Here is a 16,671-nt window from a genome sequence, read left to right on the forward strand (position 1 = left end):
TCGACGATCTCAAAGGTCTTTCCCAACCTAACCGATCCTGTGATTCTGTGAAGTCAATCTTTGGCTGTCACAACAGCCCATGGCTGCCCTCTCTCACATGTATCACAGATTGTCCCTGCCCAGCAGGCTTGGCTTGGAAGAGCACACCTTGTTTTCATTTAAGCGGACACAACGCCAGGGTGAGCAGCTCCGGGATGTGGCGGCTGAGGGGGGCTGAGGGAGGCTGAAGGGGGCTGAGGGAGGCTGAAGGGGGCTGAAGGAGGCTGAAGGGGGCTGAAGGAGGCTGAAAGAGATTGAGGGGGGCTGAGGGGGGCTGAGGGGGGCTGAGGGAGGCTGAGGGAGGCTGAGGGAGGCTGAGGGAGCCCCGCTAGCGGCCTCAGCGCGCGCCGCGACCCCACAGGCACGGCGGGGGGCGCCAGAGAGCGAGCACAACACGGGCCCGCGCGGCTATGGCGGCGCTGATTGGCGGCGGCGGCGGCCCGCAGCCATGAGAGACGGTCTCTGATTGGTTTTCATGTGCGGGCCCGGGCGGGGCGGGGCGGCGGAAGGTACATAACGAGGGAGCGGCGCAGGCGGCGCGCAGGCGGTGAGGGCTGCGGGACGGGGATTGCCAGCGTCCGGGCGTAGGCGGTGGCGTGCGACGCGTGCGGGGCTCAGCCCGTGGCGACAGCGGCGGCAGCCGCTCCGGGTGTCCGTGGCGGCAGCAGCGGAACCGGCCGTCCCCAACCATGCTGTGCTATGTGACCAGGCCGGACGCGGTGGTGATGGAGGTGGAGGTAGAGGCGAAAGCCAACGGCGAGGACTGCCTCAACCAGGTGAGAGGTTTCTTTCCGTCGCCTGCCCGCCGGGCGCCAGCGCTGGGGGCGGGGGCTGTGGCTGTGGCGAGCGCAGCGGTGACCACGGGGCAGCGCCGAGCGCTGGTGCCCGGCGACCGCACAGCTCCCCTGGCAGCCCGCGGCGGGGCCCGGACGCCAGGCGAGGGGCGGCGGTGGCGCGGGGCTGGGCCGTGCGGGGGCGGCCGCGGCGGTGGGGGCGGGGAGCGCCGCAGTCTCCCCGCTTCTCTTACGGTTTTGGTTTCTTATTTTTATTTTCTGGTTTTTTCTTTTTTTCCCAACCCCTTCTCCATGTTGAGTGCAGAAGGTGCTGCATCCCACGCCACGGGGCTCTGTAGCCCCTCTCCCGTGGGAAGCGCAGGCCCGGGCCTCGCCACTGAATCCCGCTGGAAGTGTCCCCGGGAGGGGACAGGAGTGAGGCCAGAGGCGGGGGATGTAGCACCCACTGCATCCAACCCTCTCCATCCGGGGCCGAGCGGGTTGTAGCTGCCGTCCAGGTGCATTCTCGCCTTTCCGTCACCACCGCCTCGCTGTGTCTGCCCCATGGTGGCTGCCTTGGGGATGCTGGGGGGAGACAGACGAATAGTCCGGTCTGCCAGTGGCACCTAAATAAAACTTGTGGGTGACGGTACTTCTTTACTCCTCCTTGCCCACCAAGTGCTGTTGGCTATGATGTTGAATCCTCTGACCCTCTAAAGTGTCTGTCCTGGCGGTGAAATTTGACCGTGGAAGCCCATGTGTATTTTGGCTAGTCGAGAAATTCCTAGTTTATGCTTAGTGCTTTTTTCTGGTCTGTTTTCTATGCAACCTAAAATCTAAGTGATTAAGCCTTTGTATGAAGGTGCTAACAGCAGGATTTTGTGTGTGCGTTTTAAGTGAGCAGTCTGAAAGACCACTTCAGATGTTACTTTTCATTGTTGCCTGTATGTAGCCTGATTGTAAAGAATCTTATTCTTTCAGGTTTGCAGAAGGTTGGGGATTATAGAAGTTGATTATTTTGGACTGCAGTTCACTGGCAGCAAAGGGGAGAATCTATGGCTTAATTTGAGGAACAGGATCTCTCAGCAGATGGATGGTTTAGCCCCTTATCGATTGAAACTGAGAGTCAAGTTTTTTGTTGAGCCACATCTTATCTTACAGGAACAGACAAGGTGAGTAAATATGGTTGTAAGCACATTTAATTTAACATTTTGTTTCCAATTTCTGTAACTTACAAAAGTGATTGCATGCTGGTTTTTTTTTATCATATGGTAATTTTGCTTGACTTTTCTATGTAGTTTTAAAATCTTAGTAGTTTTGAAGTTTATTTTTTTTTAAGAAAAAATTTATTTAAATTTGCAACATTAAGCTTCGTGTAGCTGCCAGTAAGCAGTGAGTGTAATTTTTTGAGCACTTAGTGCTGGAACTGGAAGAAACTAAGTTCCAGTAGCAAACTTTTTATATGGTATTTGTGTGTCCGATAGTAACCTCTGTTCTGTGGTGTTACTCTAGGTCATTCTGAACCACTGGTACAGAAAGGCAGGAAACAATTCCTCCCACAGTGCAAAAAAACTTGCTGAATTCCTTTTTGTCTGGTATTATGTTACAGTAACTTTCATATAGCTGCAGGCCCTTAGAGGCTACAAAAGAAACAGCTGTCTGGCTGCTTCTGTGGCAAGTCCTCTTAACTAAATTGTCCTACTGTTATTAGATCAGAAGAAACAGTCTTCTAAGATTGGTAGGAAACTTGCTTTTACTCCATGAGTTTGATTGCCACATGAATTGCAATGGAATTATCTTTAAAGAATGCTGTACACGTGTATTTAATGCTGACCTTCCGACTACTTTTTTCCTGTTAGTTTTGCATAGTAACGTTAATATGAATGGGGCCAGTTGAAATCTAGTGTCTGTATGATAATGCCAAAACCCATTTTCACTACTCACCTGAACTTGTTACTCTCAGAATCATTAACTTAGTACTTTCAGATTAAGACGATTGGTACAACATGGTGCTTTTGCACAGAGTGTCTAAACAACTTGGTCAGAGGCTGACAGTCTGATTTGATGTTAATTTCATAGGAGAAAGGTTTTGAATTTATTTTTTGATCTAATGCGTAGGGGAGAGGCTTTTGGGGGGGCAGTGGTTCCAGCTGATCAATATGGTTGATGTTTTCAGAATGCTGTGGTGGTAGACCATGGTTGTCCTGGATAATAGTTTCAGTTAGGCAAATGCATTTAAACTGAATTCCAGTGCTGACATACTTTTATTTAGAAAATAATTTCTGCTATCCATGGCATATGGTGGAGTATTTTTACTTAAAGAAACTCTTGTTTAAATATTCTTGGTAAGTATAAAACCAAATAACAAATGGGATTTAAGTCGAACAAAAGGAGCCACACAATTTCATACCTGATGAGGCAGAAGAGATTTCCCTGGGCATGTCAGTTGTGTCTCTGTTCACAAGGCAAATCAGGGTGAAAATCTGAGGAAATCTCTAAGTGGCATTTTTATGCTATCATTGATGAATGCATGTTCAACTTCACAAGGCTTTTACAGATGTCTGTGTCCCTGCCCTCAACACTGTCAATGCAAGACCCGGCAGGAGGTGGAAGTTAAGAGAGGTTGAACTGGTGAAACATGCCCCAAGGGCCTCAAATACTGGCTTGTGTGTAGCTAAAATGTAGTAGAGTTTATACACCTACATCAAAGGTGCAAGTATTTCTCCACTGTAAAGATGATTTAAAAGGATGTAGGTGGGGCAAGCTTTCTTTTATTAATTTCTTCTGAAATTAATATTTTTAACAAACAGTTTAAAAATTAACCTGGGCTTAGACATCAGAAGAGCTCTATTAAAACCAAATACAAGTTTTATGTCAAGTTGTAATAACGGTCTTTTAGTTGTGTAAGCCCAGTAGTCCATATGTAGCAGGTCTAGAATTCCAGTGCCTGTGGTAAATGTCTATTCTCCTTGATTGTTGACACTGAGTTTTAGTAGAGTGGCTTTTTTTTCTACTTAGGTTTGCTTAAGGATTTATATATGCATGTAACTGTGAATTCATACTTAGTGTGTAAGCATCAAGAAGAAGATTAAAAACTTGTAAACCTGTTGCCAAACTTAAAAAGCAGTAGGTATATCATAGAATTGCAAGGATTAGCTGTACAGTTATAGCTGACACATTGTTTCATCTTTATCTGCAGAGTCTTGATGAAGAAAGTGATGGGTATCCTTAGTTTCTTTTAGCTGTTGTGTCCATATTTGATGTATGGGGTGTTTCTGGCAGAGCTGTTGCCTTGTGCTCCTGTGTGTGAAGAACACTGGGGAAGTTTTCCAGTCTTTTGCTTGCAGCTTCTGATCCTGTTTTTACATATAAATTAGATGCATGTTGAGACCGCTTTTGAAATCTGAGAAGCTGCAAGTAATTCTAAATTTTGTTGATGTGCTTCATCATGATTATAATGGCAAGCGTTGTGACTGAGTGAAAAAGGAAAGTTTTTTTTTTCTGTATACTTAGGAACCCTTGCCAATCCCAGTTGCAGTGCTTCATCAGAGACCCTTGCCTTGTGCTTGAGTTTAAAACTCAGGTGTATGTTTGTTTGTAGCAATTTAATGTTCAGGTTTCTACATGCTGTGAAGGCCGATCTGGCATCAGGACATCGACCTCTGCTTCTGTTATCTTTATCAGCCCAGAGGAAGATTGCAGCTAATTTTAATATTCTTAGACAAGGCAGCCTTCTAGCTACAGAGCACAAAGACAGAGAAGGTTATAATTTTACCTCTGACCACTGTGGCAACAAACCACGTTCACTAAGTGTTTTGGGAATCTGAGAATGGCGTGGAAAAACCCTTTCTACTGCACTTTTTTTATAGCGTTAAAAGCAGTTCATTTCTATTCTTCTTTGGCTCTCAACTTTTAGGTTTTTTATTTGACTACCTGGTACTGAACTGCACCACATGATTTTATAGTTTAGAACTGTTTTCAATGGAATAAAAGTGCTTCAGTGCAAGAATGTAATTTAGATTTAATCTGCTGCTGTCAGAGATTTACAAACAAGTCTGAGATGTGAATGGTGTGCTGCTTTAGAGGAGTTTGACGAGCTAGCTATAAGTTTTCTTTAGCATGGAAAATCACACTGGCTTGAAAAGGATTATCTCTTTGCTTAAAGATACATGTGATGATCCAAGATCGAGATCATAACTCTGGCTTGTGTCTTGTTCATTTTCACTGTTTTCTGTATTTCTTTGATAGGTCGTGCAACAGTTAGGGGTGGAAAAAAAGCAAACCTGCTTTTCACTTCTTTACTGAATGACTTGTGGGTGGTTCATGTATCAAATGTTGTGAAGTGTTGAATTGCAGTAAGGAGCTAGGGCTTAGAGAAAGGATTATACTTCGCTGATCGGAATTTTTAGGAGTCATTTTGCCGGGGGTGGGGCCGGGAGGAGGTGCCCGGCAGCGGTGCGGGCCGGGCGGTCCCGCTGTGCCGGGCGCGGGTCTCCGCGGGCAGGGACCGGGAGTGGCCGCGGCCCGGGAGCCAGCTCCGGTTTGAGATATCGCAACGCCTGCCCAGGGCAGAGAGCTCCGGGCATCGGCCACAGGCTGCTGTGGAACGTGGAGCAGAGGAGTCTGGAAACTTGTACCCACCTTATACCGGGAAGAGTGTTTGCCGAGCCGCCCAAAGGCCAATGGTGCCCGCCAGCAGTCTGGGAGAATGAGGGTTTAGGTTTTAAATGCAACATTATTTGTCTCGTGTAGCACAACTGAAAGTCAAATATTCACATGTAAGCTACAAAATATGTCAAATTCTAGTGAGCCACACAGTATCATGAAGCATTCAAAAGAGCTGTGTTTTGCCAACCTTGAAAGTGGCAATTATTGGTTTAAAATTGTGTGATATTTGCCAGTATTTGAATTATATTTACCAAGTACACTTTTTTTGCTGTGTTGTCCAGTATTGATGAACTAGTTGAAATTAAGAATGACCTTAAATCTGTTGAGGAGTCAGATACATACAACAGGATGGTTTTCTTGCTTTTTATTCTATAACATTGGGTAGCCAGAGCAGCAGTGGAGTGGCCTTTGTTACAAGGCCCTGAAAGTGTGTGTGATTGACACTGGGGTGAGTTTAATGGATGTGTTTGTCTAAGTCAGAGTTAAATTGCAGTTGGTAACCTTTTATCCATCTGTTATGAGCAGGGAAGATCAAAAATACTGAGGAGCATAAAAAGAGAAAACATTGCTTTTTTTAATGTAGGGTGGCCTTGTCTGCTTTTAAAAACAGAATTATTTTCTATAGATTTAGAAATCTTTATCAATATATTTTTAGGGAGAACAATCATCCCTCTTAGTTTTGATTTTAGGCTACAGAGCAGTAAATGTACTGCGCAGTAGGAAAGAGCCTTAACCTGTGGTAAGGAATCATACCCCAAAGAGAACAGGTAGTTCCTTGGGAGCTATGCCAAGATTCTTGCCAGTAGTCTGGCAAGAGAATGAGGTCTTTTGGCTATGCTTCTAGGGATCATTAGTCATATGTAGACACCTCTTTGGTAAAGGATTGGGGTTTTTCACTTCTTCCACTGACAGCTAAGTTTAGAGCTTAAAATTTTTAGCTAATTATTTGCTCTGTTTCCCTTGTCTTGATTAAAACATATTAGTAGAAACTACTAGTAGTAGTGCAGAGCCTTGATTCCCAATGCATATAATTGTCTTCAATGAGTTACAAAAGAAAATATGATCTTGTGTTACATGTACTTTTCATAGTATTTTTTTTTGTGGAGTTCTTACTGGCAGTTCATTTGGATGAACACTAACTAGGTGATTTGCCCCCTCTTGGAATTCCATTGTAGTGAAGTACTGATGTCTGTTTCTGGTAGCAGTGTTCAGTATTGTCAGACTACATAAACTGCTTCAGAGGGAGGCAAAAAGCAATTAATGTGATTGATATCTGGGTCTGGCTTTGGTTTGATAGCTATACTTTTTTGTGAAATGGACCATCTGCTGAAATCTTGCAACTTCCCCTTTCTACAGTTTTTGTATCAAATTATTTACATCCAACTGCAATACATTAATCACACCACATTTGATTTTACTGAGTGTTTTGTATGTACATAAATCTTAAATTATATGCAGAATATGGATCCAAAAATAAGGATGCAAAATGAATATAAAATCATCAGTGTAGCTAATGCTTGAAGAAATTCTGGTCTTGTTCTAATTGTAAAACTGCCCTTTGTTCTTTTGGAAAGGAAGAAATCTGTCTGGGCAGTGACTGATGGAGTGTAGCTTTGGCAAACTTAATGTGTTGTCCTCTAGTCATTGTACTTACGTAGTGTTTTGAGCTACCAAACTCAGAGGAAATGTTCCACAACTGAATACACAGGTATGTCTAGGTAGCATGGGGTTCAGAGAGACAGAAAAGGCTATTTTGGGTTACACAGACTGTCTTTTGTGCTGATGCTGTCACGTGTAGAGAACTTGGGCTACAAGTGCCATGGGAAGTTCTGTTTGTCCTTAAAGTTGCCACTAGTTGATCAATGTCCCAACATGTCTGGCAGGTCTAAGGATGACTAGGAGTCACAACAATTGATGGGCAAAGTTCAGAGTGGTGGAGATTTAAAGACTTGAACCCTTGGCAAGGGTAGTAAAAAACTGCAGAATGTGCTAAGAGAATGTTGGGGCTGGGGCAGGGGGTAGGAACAGTCAGACATACCTTTGGTCTGACTTCACTTCTCAAATTTGTAATGTGCAATATTAATATTAAGTGCATCTGAAGTGCGAATGATGCAGAAACAAAAATATTTTGTTTCTTATATGGTGGACAAACTTTAGGTTTTCTACCATCAGTGTTGGAAATGCAACCTTTAGGGAACATAAAAACAGTCTGGTTTTTAGTTTTAACAGTTCATTGTTCTAAAACTTGCTAGGTAAGAATTCCATTAAGTCTAAAATACTAGTGCTGAAATAACTCTTTGAAAAAAATGTATGCTTTTACTGTATAACCTTTCTATCTTTAGAGGTGAGAAAAGTCTTAATTTTCTTTTATCATATCTGAAGGTTCCAAGAGAGAGACAGGATGGTGGATTGTGTATGAAGTGATTAGGTGACAATCTTAAAAACTTACATAAATCCTTTCTTGTAACTAATAGTATCTGTGATACGAGCAGGTATTCTACAAGACAGTCTATCAGGTCCTTTAGAATTTGCAGAATTAGATAAGGAACTGCATCGAGGATCCTGATGCTTTAGTTTTGCTTGACTGTATTCAGCAATAAAATCACATTCTTAGGCCTTTTTCTTTAAGGATCAAAAAACTTTGCTTAGTTTAGTGTAAAAAAAAAAAAATAGGTCTGTGTTTGTGGCTAGTGTCATGTTTTGGACCTTTGAAGAGGTATGATTTTCCAATGGATGTTAATATAACGTTGAAGGAGTGCACTCTGCTGCTGGATGGGCTAATCAAAACCACTTTTTCTGATGTGTTCGTAACCCTCACTGTCTTTCAGTTTCTAGGTGCTTTTTCTTCATCAAACACACTTGGGGTCTAAACAAACAAAAAAACCCCAAGAAAAAACAAAAAAATCTCCCCAACACACACATAAAAAAAAAAAAGGCAGCAGAGAATTTGCTACCTGAATTTTGGTTCAGGCCAGCGGCTCTAACAGGTCAGTGTGAAGTCATTAACTGTCCTGTTATGGGTGCAGTTTAGGTTATTTAGGTGCAGATGGACTGAATTTGCATAGCTGGTTACTTTGCAGTAACTGTCCTTTATATGTACTGTTTGTTCTATTTATCAAAGAAATGCAAAGTAGCTGAGTATTTGTGAGATGTTTTCCCTTATGTGAGCCAGTTAGGGGAAGATACTGCTCATTAGCTGACGTGATGCTACTTCACACTGGGCCTTAAACCCATTTGTCTTCCTATGCCATTACTGGCTTTGTAGTAATAGAATGTGACAAGCCATGCATCTGCTGTATCTGTTTCTGTAATTCATCTGTATTTGCCGGAGCAATATTTTGGTTTTCAGCTCCCCTTGAGGTGTCAATAAGGACTTCTCAGCAAGTGGAGAACTCTTGACTTTACCCTGTGTAGTCAGTGCTGTCATATGAAAAAAACCCTTGAAGATACAAGAATTTAGGTGTGGTAGTTGTAAATGTGTTTTAGCTAATGAGAAAAATGTCTAATCTTTCTTTGAAATTGTTTAATGCTTAAAATGACTGGAAATCCTGTTCTGGTATTGTCAGAAGATCAAGAGTGCAGGAGAAGCTGTTTATTTTATGAAATGTTGATTGGAGTTAGGGAAAGGCCTACTATTTGAATTTATTTTGGCCCTAGTTTATACTGAATTCTTTAGATTTATGGGCTGAACACAAAAAAGAGTCCGTACAACAAAATAATTTTAAAAGGCTGCAGATATGCCCTTTTGGGCCTCAAGCCCAAAGAGCTGTGACTCTGCAAGGTAGGAGAAACACATGGGAGCAGAGGTTTGACTCTCTCTCAAAAAAAAAAAAAGCCTGAAGAAGGAATAACCTGCTGACAGTGGACACAACTCTGTCTGAAGGTCTGGTCCTCTTGTCACCTAAAGTTGTGTCCTACAGTGTGAGGACATTGGCTTCCACCAGACCCCCCTCTAGAACTGCTGAAGGGTGTAGGTTGATGTTTAGACTTGAGTGATGCGATTAAGCACTTGCATCACAACTAGCATGATGCTGTTGCATGACAAATGGTTTGCAAAGGGAAGTGTTGGAGCTGTGAATTCTTGCAGGAAGTGGACTGTAGGAAAGCTTGCAGAATAAATTAATACCAATTCTGTTTTGTCCTGATTCAAAAAGTTGTGGATATGAGGATCTTTTGGGCTGGTATCTTCTTAGTTGCAACATTTACCAATAGAGCTAAGAAAGAACACAACTTTTGAAAGTTCTGCAATTGCTCATAATGCTGAAAAAAGTCCTATTTGCCTTGTTGTACAGAGGAATTATAGAAGGCTACAACAGAATATATGTAAGATATTCAAAATTCCAAGTGGAAGAAAAGCTCATTACTTTCTAGCATCTTCAGCTTCAGTGATGAGAGGTTAAATACAGAGCTGCAGTAAAGCTTTTCTTAAAAGTAGATTCAACTTCATTTTAGAAGAGTAAATGCTGGCTTCCTGTGGAAGCCAAGACACATCCCTGTGGTTGCTAGACTTCCTTTATTGAATGATTTTTTTTTCTGTGATACATAATTCGGCATCTGGCTTCCATAAATATGTTGAGCCTTAAATGGTCAAAAATTTATATTGTGTCTCCTGAAGGAAAACAAGGATGATCTGTAGAAGTTAGGCCAACCCATAGGGGATAATGACATGCTGCTCTTAATGTTGGTGAAAATGTTGATTTGTCTGTCAAGTAACCTATTAAATAATTAAGAGCAGCTTTTTGAATTTTCAGCAAGCTGTCAAATCTGTCTTGGTGTCAAGTGCAAAGGTTGGTCTGACGAATGCTTACACCTGAGCTGTTTTTCTATTTCATTCCCCAATGCCTTTTCAGGTCTTTCAAGCTACTCTGTTAATCCTGTTGCTGCCAAAAACACCATGGCTGTAGTGGCAGAGGCATTTCCAGTGTGCAGAGAGAATATGGCTTCCCTTCTTGCTTAACAGAAGTGTGTATGTTTTCAGATGCTCTTCCCAAATTTGCTTTTGTGAAATGAAGAATAACTTGTAAATCACAACAAAAATTAAAACATGGGAAATGAATTGAAATCTTTCATTGATATTTTACTCACTAAATTGAAATTGCTAAGTGGCCTTAGGAGTTAAAGCAGTTCTTATTCTTAAGATAATCAGGATGATGGTGAAGTACTCTTTTCTTTTAGTAGTGATTTTAGATGCCATCTTCAGTTGTAGCTTCATGTTTAAGAGTAAGTAAAGAATAAGATGGGGGCCCTTTTCCTTTTGTCAGGCTTCATCTCCTTGGTGCATTCATTGCAAATTCTTGATTACCTAACATAGCTGAGATGTTACTTGTTACATGTCTTGATTACAGATACCATGTAACAATTTGTGTGAGCAAATGTTTCTGATTGTGTTGCAGGCATATGTTTTTTTTGCATATAAAAGAAGATCTTCTTGCTGGTAATCTTCAGTGCTCTTCAGAGCATGCCATTGAACTTAGTGCATTGTTGGCACAGATGAAGTTTGGAGATTATAACCAGAACACTGCCAAGTACAATTATGAAGAGTTGTGTGCAAAAGAGCTCACCACTACCATTTTGGAGAGGTAAAAAGCAAAAAGATCTAGTTTCTTTTTTGGAGACCAACAGCAGAAGATTTTGTTATGCATTTAATTGCTGGTGATATAGTGTAAATGAGTAATTTAACAGCAATAGCTTTGGAATTCCGAATCTCCAACCAGAGATGTTGGATGTTCTGATGTTGTGAATGTTTGAATGTTTGATGTTCTGATTTCTGTTAAATTTTTAAGCTCAGTTATGAGGTGGTCTTTTGTTTTTTTCTTAGGAAAACTCTGGTAGGTGAGGAAATGCAGATATATTTAAGTACCTGGAGCAGGGTATTTAAATTGTGTGTCTTAGAGCTGTCCTTGTGAATGAAGGAATTTATTTGACTTAGTACCCTTTTTCTGAAAAGTAACCAAAATCATGGTACATCTTCATAGCTCCTGAATATCAGGAAACATTGCGTGTCATACTTTTCTGTAGTGTTTGCTTTAACTATAAACTTAGTGGTAGCTCAGGGAAATATGTTTGGGCTGGTGGTATTATTTGGAAAGTTTTGATTACATGTAGCTTTTTCATTTCTAAGCAAATGCACAGTATTTTCTCCTTGACATTCTCAGGATGTTTTGGTAATTCTCATCTATTTCCAGTTCATAATTGCCGAAAATCTATAGACAGATAAAGCAGGTCAGGAGCATTTACTAATCTGTTTAACTAGGTCATCTAAAAACCCATGGTAAAACAAGCTGCTGACAGTAGCAGCAGATACTTGAATTATTTCACCTATCCTTAATCTTTATATCAACAGCATTATTTCAAAGCACAAGGAGCTAGAAGGTCTAAGTCAAGCATCTGCTGAATACCAGATTCTACAGATTGTTACAACACTGGAGAACTATGGGGTAGAGTGGCACTCAGTGAGAGATAGTGAAGGGCAAAAACTCCTTATTGGTGTTGGACCTGAAGGCATATCCATCTGCAAAGATGACTTCAGTCCAATCAACAGGTATGTGTTTCCTGGAACTGTTTGCATGATCAATTTTTCAATAATATGGAGCACACCCCTAGTTTTCACATAAATACACAAAACGGCTCTGAGAATTACTAAAAGTGACTATTGGGGTGTAGGGTTGGGGGCAGTACCTGCTTGTAATCAAGATAAACGAGTGACCTTAATAATCTTCGTTATTATAAATATTTTTGAGGCAACATCTTCAATCAGCATTGCTGACTACCATCAGAAATCATTGTAACTTCTGATAAAACTGCACTGTAGTAGTTTGTGGAAAATGCCCTAATCCTTTACAACTAACTAACCTTTCTTTTTTTGACATTAATTTATAGGATTGCTTATCCTGTTGTTCAAATGGCAACTCAGTCTGGAAAGAATGTATATCTGACTGTTACCAAGGAGTCTGGTAATAGTGTGGTTCTCTTGTTTAAGATGATCAGTACGAGGGCAGCAAGTGGACTCTACAGAGCAATTACAGAGACACATGCATTTTACAGGTCAGTATTGCCCCTAGAGCCATGTGCTGCTGCTCTTCTGCAGTGTTTGATCTACGTGCTTAAGCAGCCAGCAGTCTAACTGCACTTTGGAAATACTCTTCAAAATTCCATTGTCTCTGCAGCCTTTCTTTTCCTCTTAAGTCCAGGAGCTGAACAGGTTTATGCTACTTTCCATTTTGTGGGGTAGGAGTAACAAGAACAGTAAGCAAAATTTTCCCACTGTGAATAACAGCATTTCAGAGTATAAACTTTTTATGTTCTTTGATACTTAATAAGCAATACATACATTTTTTTGTTCCTATGTAGGAGAGGGAATGAGAGCAGTGGGGAAAATCCAGTCATTCAGAATGTGTAGATCCTTTATTTGGCTCCTTCAGTTGTTAGGTTATCTGTATGCCACCTTCCCATCCCATATATTTAAACCTTCTTACAGTTCCTCTGTTCTTGCTCACATGCTCAGGATTTTGCTTCATGCCAGCAGCTATCCACTGTCTCTGTCCTGCTGTTCTTTGAGCGTGGGCTGCTATACTCATTTGTTGGTGGGCAACTTTTCAACCCCCTTTCATTCCAACTCTGGTGTCCAACGCTGATCAGTAAGACTAGCTGTCAAACATACTTAGCAGTGTTTTCTTAAAATTAACTACCACATACTAATTTCAATTACTTCTTGATGATTGTATCTACTAATAATTTTCTGTCCTTTAATTTAAGCAGAATTTTAGTTTGGCAATAGCGTTGGCCCTAAGCTTAGATCTTGGACCTTAGGCCCTGTGAGTCCTTCTGTTCTATTTGTGTTTTCCTTTCTGTGTTGCCTAGAGAAGTGATATGCCTTAATAGGCTTCTGAAGATTCAACTGGATCACTGAAATATGTGACAAGCATGGTTGGGGTAGCTGAAATGCACAGTGCCTTAAATACAAATGCCTTAATTCTCTATACTCCATTTACAGTGGTTTCCTTCAGAATGGCATAACACTAGCATATAAAGTACGGGGTGGAAATTGGGTTAAAAACATTACTTGACTCTATGATAAAAATTGAGAGCCAAAGACTCTTAATTGGAATTCTTTAGGGCAACGTTTGGTAATACCATGCAAAAAGGTGTTGCCAGGCTGAACTGTGGATTAGGCAACTATTTCCTTTTTGTTAGCATAACTCTTTTAAGTCCCTTTCATAGGCTGACTCCATTTTACCAGACACTTCACATTTTGAAAGTGTAAAGTAATTGTCACTTTCCATTTTATCTTTTCAAAGGAGAATTTTCAGGCAAAGATGATTCAAGAGCTTAAATATTACCTCAGACTGTTTCATTTGCTTTAATTTCAGTGCTGTGACTTCAACTTTGGGAACAAATTACTGTAGGATTGTTCTACTGGTATTAACTAACCAAGTTTGCATTTGTCCTGTTGCTTTATAGGTGTGACACTGTCACCAGTGCTGTCATGATGCAGTATAGTCGAGACTTAAAGGGTCACCTAGCATCTCTATTTCTGAATGAAAACATTAATCTTGGTAAAAAATATGTCTTTGATATTAAAAGAACATCAAAAGAAGTTTATGATCATGCAAGGCGAGCTCTTTATAATGCTGGCATTGTGGATCTTGTTTCAAGAAGTGATCAAACCCCCCCAAGTTCCCCTCTTAAGTCTTCAGAAAGCAGCATGAACTGTGACAACTGTGAGGGGCTCAGCTGCCAACAAACAAAAGCCCTGCAAGAGAAGCTGCGCAAGCTGAAGGAGTCCATGCTTTGTATGGTGTGTTGTGAAGAAGAGATAAATTCAACCTTCTGTCCCTGTGGCCACACAGTTTGCTGCAAGTCCTGTGCTTCCCAGTTACAGGTAAATGCAGTGCTATTAATTTATGAGTTACCAATTTGTATGGGAGGTTTGATTTTTTTTTTTTTTTTTTGGGTGTATTTGATGGTCATGGAATAATGTTTGTGTTGATGTTCTAGTAAAAGTACTAAAATTTTGTTTGTGGCAAACTAATTTCAGAGAGCATTCTGTTTAAATGATGTGCTAATGTAATCTGTGGTGAGGCTAAGAATGAGCTGCATGCTTCTCACCATACCCTGCCTTAAATATGGGATGATGGAAAAAGTGCTGTTATTGCGTATGTGAAGTCTCCAGGAAGTGCAGAGATTCTCAAAATACAAAGTAAACTTATTTCCCAATGTTTTTCCTTTCCAGTCGTGTCCTGTTTGCAGATCTCGTGTAGAGCATGTCCAGCACGTGTACTTGCCAACCCACACCAGTCTTCTCAATCTGACTGTGATATGATCTACGTACACACTTCAAATGCATCATGTACTCTTCAAACTGCACTAATAAGAAATGCAACCATTGATTGTGAAGGAGGCAATCACTCTGGCACCTATCCACGATCAGAAGCAAAAAAAAATTCTGCATTTTTTAACATAAATATTCTTTGTTCAGCATGTCCAAAATAGTTTGGGACATCTGCTGAGAATAGAAGTGTAATTGATTCATGTTCTTTAAAGAATGATCCATAAGTTTGTAGCACGGCAGTGATGCCACAAAGCTCGGTAACCCTGGAGAAATGTGGTGTACATGTGCAGATGTACCTGGCAAAAGCAACGCAGCCTTTTCTTTTACATGCTCTAAATCCTTTTTAGTACAGTTGCACTGTTTATTTTAATAGTAAGACTTGCTTTTACACATACCAGTTTAGTAAGGTTCATAGCTTCTGCTTTTAGTAAACTGCTTTTAAAGAGGAGAGATCTCTTTTTTTAAAAATTAGTTCTTAAACTGAAGTTACAAGGCTTCATTAAGCAGCTGTGCTTAACTCAGAATTTTATTAAATAGAAAGCAATTCTGAGAGAACAGCTTTGGAAAGAGAGGACAAGATTGTTAATCTTCAAGTGTTGAAGGTGGGTCAGGAAAGTCTTGTGGTTGCCAGTGTCCTGTGGAAGCATTGCTATGGCAGTTCATTCACAGCTCTCAGTGGGCAGGTTACTCTCAAGTTTCCTACAGTCCGCTTCTGGCTGGTGGTCTTGGAAGCTGCAGGCAACTGCTCTTCAAGTTGGCTTTATTTTTGGAGACTGATTTTAAACTATTAAACATGCACCATTAATGTTTAAGGGTTTTGTATAATTTTAAATGCTTTCTTCAGTTAGCATCTTTAGCAGGAAATTACCTACCCAATAAAATGTTTTTGATTTCCATCCCCCTACTTGGGCATTTTGGGCTCTGGTTTCCTAGTGTCTTCTCCAGGGTACAGAGAGAACTGGAGACCATGTTTGGGTGCAATACTGGCTTAATCAAAGCTAGAAAAGTACACTGTCACTTTACTGAAATTCTCTGACTATACTTTTCATATTGCCTTAATGTAGCAGTAATGTGTGTTTATGCATCTGTTTCTTTGCACAGACATTTTGTCAAAATATTAAAACTCTACTTTTTTATGACACATTAGCATATAAACCTTACTCTAAGAGGGTATTTATTTTTTCACTTTGTAAAGAAAATTTTGTTTCCTCATGAAGCAAGAGCTTTGTCCTATATTGTAGGCAGCTTCTGTCTTTTTTATATTCAGATTAATAAAGGACTTTAAAAATCTGTGTGTTATTGGTATTACTGATTTTGTTCTGAAATTCCTTTGAGGCATTACTGAACTGAAAACACAATGCAGTATTTTTGTGTTTAGTCTTGAATATTTTGTCACATTTGAGGCAATGAGGTTTTCTCAAGTGCTTGCAAAGGAGGGAAGAAAAGTGACATTTGTTACAGAGAGTGAACTTTAAAACAGCTGACATATTTGAACTGTAGCATAGCCTTCCAAATTGACCTTGTGAATTGACCAATTTTTACAGTAAATTGCCCCAAAATTGGGCCAATATACCTGGAGGTATATTACAGGGGAATGAGAGAAAAAAATTAAAAAATGCAGCTTGAGAGTAGAGGGTTGGAGTTGCAGTAGTCCTGTCTAGCAAGTTTTTGATTACAGATGTGTTGGTGTCAATGTTTTGATTGGAGCTTTTCAGACTTGCTAACTCCTTTTACATTGTTGGAGAGATGGTGCTTCAGCACTTCCAGGGCTGTGCTGTGCCACAAAAAGGAAGGAGTGGGTGTACAAGTGTGTTCAGAGAAGACTGTCCAGCTACTGTACCAGCATACAGTGGTGCTTGA

The 16,671-nt window shown here is 40.8% G+C and overlaps 1 protein-coding gene across 1 annotated transcript; it reads left to right on the top strand.

The window, feature by feature from the left end:
• Positions 1-574: 574 nt before the first annotated feature.
• On the top strand, positions 575-16,101 carry MYLIP (myosin regulatory light chain interacting protein). Its single transcript, XM_030231648.2, has 7 exons — positions 575-815; positions 1,794-1,984; positions 10,874-11,059; positions 11,824-12,021; positions 12,360-12,524; positions 13,941-14,361; positions 14,713-16,101. Exons 1-7 carry the CDS (start codon positions 729-731, stop codon positions 14,800-14,802), a joined length of 1,338 nt encoding a protein of 445 aa, XP_030087508.1. The 5' UTR covers positions 575-728; the 3' UTR covers positions 14,803-16,101.
• Positions 16,102-16,671: the final 570 nt, after the last annotated feature.

The sequence above is a fragment of the Serinus canaria genome, chromosome 2 (assembly GCF_022539315.1).
Source record: "Serinus canaria isolate serCan28SL12 chromosome 2, serCan2020, whole genome shotgun sequence".
Taxonomy (NCBI): Eukaryota; Metazoa; Chordata; class Aves; order Passeriformes; family Fringillidae; genus Serinus; species Serinus canaria.

Bases quoted from the DNA above. Each gene is read 5' to 3' on its own strand.
- MYLIP (XM_030231648.2), top strand. From the start codon at position 729: ATGCTGTGCTATGTGACCAGGCCGGACGCGGTGGTGATGGAGGTGGAG. The intron at 12,525-13,940 runs GTCAGTATTGCC...GTTGCTTTATAG, and splicing joins GAGACACATGCATTTTACAG to GTGTGACACTGTCACCAGTG. The intron at 14,362-14,712 runs GTAAATGCAGTG...TTTCCTTTCCAG, and splicing joins CCTGTGCTTCCCAGTTACAG to TCGTGTCCTGTTTGCAGATC.